The sequence below is a fragment of the Corvus brachyrhynchos genome, unplaced genomic scaffold (genome assembly GCF_000691975.1).
Source record: "Corvus brachyrhynchos isolate BGI_N302 unplaced genomic scaffold, ASM69197v1 scaffold162, whole genome shotgun sequence".
NCBI lineage: Eukaryota > Metazoa > Chordata > Aves > Passeriformes > Corvidae > Corvus > Corvus brachyrhynchos.
The window spans coordinates 1132163-1137592 of NW_008236696.1; the positions used below are offsets into that span (position 1 = coordinate 1132163).

At 42.6% G+C, this 5430-nt stretch overlaps 1 protein-coding gene across 1 annotated transcript in view; it reads left to right on the forward strand.

The window, feature by feature from the left end:
• The window catches only part of FNDC3B (fibronectin type III domain containing 3B), a 183047-nt gene that overhangs the window by 137425 nt on the left and 40192 nt on the right, over positions 1-5430 (forward strand). The window contains exons 12-15 of the mRNA XM_017726881.1: positions 1-123; positions 2325-2499; positions 3140-3226; positions 4915-5053. The exon at positions 1-123 is cut by the window's left edge and continues 1 nt beyond it. Coding sequence (XP_017582370.1) covers positions 1-123; positions 2325-2499; positions 3140-3226; positions 4915-5053 — 524 coding nt within the window. The remainder of the gene's footprint in view (positions 124-2324; positions 2500-3139; positions 3227-4914; positions 5054-5430) is intronic.

The following is a 5430-nucleotide window of genomic DNA, read 5'->3' on the forward strand; positions in this document are numbered from 1 at the left end:
AAAGAGGAACAGTGGTTTCAGAGAATGTTACTTTGGGAGCCAGAAGCATTGCAAGCTGACCAAGCTGTGCCCAGCTTTGGGTTACACCTTCCGGCTGGCGGCCCAGAACGACATCGGTACTAGGTGAGTTCCTCAGGATGCACATTTCTTGAGAAAAAGTGGTAGTTGAAGAGTTTACTGATCAATGACAGCATAAAGAGGAATTTCTGAGGGATTTTTGTTTCTTTTCTCTTCATGGTTTCGAGTTAAATATCTGACATTTGCTCTGTTATTAATGCTTCAAGGTAAGTCACACTTTCCCTGGGGATATCCTTCACCTCCCAGGGAATTGCTGTGTACCTTCAGCATGATGAGATCAGCCTAAGCAGATAGACTCCTTTTGAGGTGTTAAATGGTGTTTTGTGGTCTATTCCTAATACAAAAAGAATACATCTGTTATGTTAAATTCCCACTAGGGACCTCTGTGAACCAAGAAAAACAAGCAAGGGGAAGTTGAGTTACAGATTTTGAAAGGAATCTTGATATATTTATTTTTCTGGTTTAAAGCAAAGCCCTTCTGTCTCTTTTCAGCAGTACAGTCCCTTCCTTCTTTGAGACTGGCAGGGCTGGCTGATGGGATGGGAAAGAAGGGAGAGACAGGCAGGACTGAGAGAGGTCAGGCACATCCAAGGCACTGAAAGATGGGGTTTGGCTTCTGCTTTTCCTTGCATGTGAACTGATGCACTCAAATGAAGATGATGAGAAATCAGACTTAATTCAGTCCTGTGGGAGCTGCTAGGGAACACTGGGATGAAATGTTCTGCAGCTGAGGAGCAGAGCGTGGCCAGAGAGACATTGTGCTGCAGGGGCTGTGTGTGCTCCTGTGCTCAGGCAAGCAGAGCAGGCCAGGAAAGGTTTAGCTGTGAAGAAGCCAAACATCCAGTGCCCTTGTGTACTCCTTTATTGTCCTTCTTAGCTAAACAGGATCTAATAATTATTACAAGGACACAAAAGAAACACTAGTGATATATAACAATGTGTTTTGTGGCAGGAGACTCCTGTATTGTTCTCTCTTCTAAAACACAAGCCTCTCAGCAATTGATAGCTTTATAAAGCTTCTTTATTCACATCCCTGTGTTTTCCTGAGATGGACTGAGACCACTCATGTGTGCACAGAGTCCCTTTTCCCAACTTCTTGCAAGAGTGATTCCCTCCCCTTTGAAATGATGCTCGATGTGGAGAGAGAGGGGGGCTGAGCTGGAGCTGCTGAGTGTAGCTGGAAGGGAATTGGGTTTGTGCAGAGTTCCCAGTTCTGGCATCTCTTTTCTTTGCCAGATTCCAGATTTTTAAAATATCTTAGGGCGTGTTTCAACACTCCTCCCCGCCTCCCCTCCCCTTTCATTTTTGTTCTCTTTCTCCCTTTTTTCTCTCCCCTCAGGCTGTTGAGGAAGGAGTGAACTAAAAACTATTTATGGTCAGCTGCTCTGTGCTAATCTGTCAGATAAGCACCAGCAGCACATGCCTTATTTTTATAGACAGCACTCAAAATTATGGCACGATAATGTCATCTAACACTTCATGTCATGAGATAGTTTTGGTTTGTTGTAATGCTTGTGGACTTGCCATGTATGATGATTTTGTGTTGTTTTGGTTTTAGTTATAGATGGTGTATTTAAATATAAGTGTATTTCAACAAATAGGTTATTTTTGAGAAAGAATATTAGGATTAAGGAGATGTGGCTCTTCCTGTGTGTTAAATTAAGTTCATGGTGTGACTTTAAGGCACAAAATATGTTTTGTACTTTGGAAACAGATTTGAAAATTGCAAGAATCTCACCTTCCATTGAGAGCTTTGATATGAGTTTATAGAAGCTGTATTCTGCACATTTCAGGTTCAACATCCAGAAGGTCAACATTTGAGGCTTTATTTCCTATGTTTTAGCTCCCCTTTGTTAAATGAGATTTTCTTCCACTTCACAGTTAATAACAAGTTAATATTTTTAGGCAATCAAATCTTTTTTTCCAGTGTTACTGTGGTGAGATCTGTAAAAATGACTGTGAGGACACGCTATCCTGCATTTTTTTCTATTCTTAGTTCTGGCACTTCCTAACTGGGTGTTCATCTTTTCCACCTGAGCAATTTGAACATTGTCCAAATTTTTTGAAAATGTGAAATATTTCTCTAATACATTGAGATTTAGGTTTCTTTAGCTTTGTGTTTTTGTGGTGGGTTTTTTTGCTGTTGTTTTTTGTTTGTTTTGTTTCTTTGGTTGGGGGGGTTGGAGGTTGGTTGGTTTGTTTGTTTGTTTTTAATGTTCCTCTCTCTCTGCTGTGTCTCTGAGCAGTGGGTACAGCCAGGAGGTGGTTTGCTACACTGCAGGCAATATTCCTCAGACCCCTTCTGCACCACGGCTTGTTCGAGCTGGCGTTACGTGGATCTCGTTGCAGTGGAATAAAGTGGAAGGGTGCACACCAGAGGAGGTGATTTCCTACACCCTGGAAATTCAGGAAGAAGATAATGTAAGTGCTGTGCTGCTATAAAGTGCACGACTTAGGCTGAGTTTTGATTTATTAATTGGAGATCACTGAGAAGAGCACGGACTGCTGCTTTGGAGGGCCTTCCAGGAGTACTGGGTACTTGGCAGGGAGGAGCTGTGTGATTTGCTCTGCTGCGCAGCAGAATTAGGAATCCTTAGCTAAAAATCTCTGCTGTCATCTGTGATTATTTACAAAACCACCCCGGATTCTGTGAGATAGAAGGCAGCTTGTCCTTTGCCAGGTCAGTCTGCTGTGTCCTCCTGGCTGCTCCTTGGTGGGCTTGTGTTCTGTTATCTGTTACTTCCATTTCTGTAGCAGGTTAACCTGCCACGATTGTTTTTGTGCTTATTTTGCAGCAAAATTATACTATTCAGGGCAGCTGCAACATGCTTCTTCTGGAGGAAAAGCATTATGGCCTTGCAGCTTAAAAGTGGTAGTAGTAATAATAATTAATATTATTATATATATATTATATGTTTGTTTTTTTTCTTGTTCTTTTTTTTAAAGCACTCAGCTATAAAACCCCTTTGCTATGATGTGTTGTAGGTACAGACTGTAACACAGGAAACCTTTTCTCAGACTCCTCAGTTACGGGAATTTGTTTGCTTTTGTGTTTTTTTAGGATAGTGTGTTTCACCCAAAGTACACTGGAGAGGAGCAAGCCTGTACTGTGAAGAATCTCAGAAGAAGCACACAGTATAAATTCAGGGTAAAATCTTTTTCCTCTTGTCATTGTGTAGTGTTTTCTGTGTTGGGTTTTTTCCAGGTACTACAGGGATCCTTTAGTGCTCCCTCCAAAACTGAGTCATCAAATACAGATTTGCTTTATACTGTGACTTAATACATTAAACTGTTAGCTGTATTTTCACTTTTATCACACAGGAGATGCTGTTACTCAGACTTTGGGGGAGCAATCACAGTTCTCAGTATCATGTTAGGAGGATGTTGTAAAAGTGTACCTCAGGGTGTGAGGTGACAGTAGCTGGCTGCATTGTTCTCAAAAACCTGGTCCCTGGTGGCAAATCCCACCTCACTTCTACAGAATGCAGCAAACACTGTGAGGTGCCCAGCCAGCACAGCTGTCCTCCCCAGCACAGGGGCCTGTCTTCCCCTGGCAGACAGAAATTGAAGCATTTCTGTCTCATATGTCCCTGTGGCTGGTTCTGGAGCTGATTTTTAGCAAGTGTTGGTGTCTTCTACTCTGTGGATGCTCATAAATACAGAGCCCCCAAGAGATGCTGTGGAGTCTTACTGCAGACATGAAGTTCAGTCATTTTCCTCTCTGATGCTGAGGTCTCTGATCACAACGCAGTGCTGGGTGCTGCTGTCGAGGAGAAGGCAGTGGGGTTTATCCAGGATCAGCTATCCATCCATCCATCCATCCATCCCCAACTGTCCGCTGCAGTGGCTCCACAAGATGTGCCACCTGGGCTGTGGTGTCCCTCTGGAGATGGCCAGAGGCTGTGTGTGCAGCCAACAGCTGGTTTCTCTATGTCTTAGTATATTCAGGAGCAACAAAAAGAAAACTTTACCCAAAGATTCCTTTAAATCATAGAGTCATAGAATGGTTTGGGTTGGAAGATCACCTGATTCTAACCCTCCTGCTGTGGGCAGGGACACCTTCCACTATCCCAGGGTGCTCCAAGCCCCTTCCAACCTAGCCTTGAACACTTCTGTCCATGGGGCATTCACAGCTGCTCTGAACAGCCTGTGCCAGGGCCTCACCACCCTCACAGGGAACAATTTTTTCCTGCTCTCTGGGACAGAAAACCCTGTGAAGTTGCATGAAGAACTACCCAAAGAATTGGGAAGTTTTTTGTTGTCACTCCCAGATGATGCCTTTTAGCTTAGTGTTGTAAAGGCTGCTGTGGCTGGTGAGAGAAGAGAACCCTTAGTGCTCCTTTGCAGTCCTGCTTTCAAAATAAACATGGATTTTTCAAAACTGCATTGATATCGGAGCAAATTTGTAGCCTGGTGTCACTGGTGATTACTGATACTCTGAATTACTTAGTTGTAAATAGCAATTTGAAATACCTCCAAAATAAAAATAGCAAAGTTATTGTTATAGTTCTCTTTTTTTTCTTTTAAGAGAAAAATACTGCAAGTTGACACAGTTATTTTAAAAAGTGACTTTTTCTTTAAAGGAAAAGCCAGCCCTGTTTTTATCTTAAACATGTCATGATGTCTTGCTGATGGAGAGAGGGGAAGAAATCACTGTGGTTTGTAAAGAAACACCATGACAATCTTAATATCTGTTATTAGAACCCCACACACTTTGGGATGTGGCATACTTTCCAGTTTGGTGACATTTGTGCAATTACTAGAAGTAGTCTGATGCAGAACTGCCAGAAAAGCAGTTGCAATGAACAAGGGCAAACTCACTGTGTTCTGTTTCAGCTGTTTGCTTCCAACGTGGAAGGGAAGAGTTCTCCCAGCGAAGTGTTGGTCTGCACAACCAGCCCAGACAGGCCAGGACCTCCAACCAGACCCGTGATCAAGGGGCCAGTAACATCTCATGGCTTTAGTGTGAAGTGGGGTAAGCCAGTTCAGATTGCTGTAGCAGAGCTTTTTGGGGTCGTAAGAAAGTCAGATAAAACCATGTAAATACGTGTTAGAACTTAGATTGTTCATGCTGCTTCTCAGTCTAAAGTTGAATGTGTTTGGAGAGCTTGACAGCTTAATTTTTTTCAGTACTGTAAAAGGTGTGTAGAAGCTCTTGTGTGTTCAGAAGCAAAAATGTTTTGTTTTTGATAAGCTTGCACTCAGGTGCATCTTCAGGCTTTTCACTCTCCATTTCATGTCCCATTGAAGTTTTATTCCAGCTGCTTCCTTTATCAGTGGGACAAACCTCCATGCAGCTTCTCTTTCAGTGTTTTTTCCATATGTTTTGTTTGGATCATCAATATCCAGCAG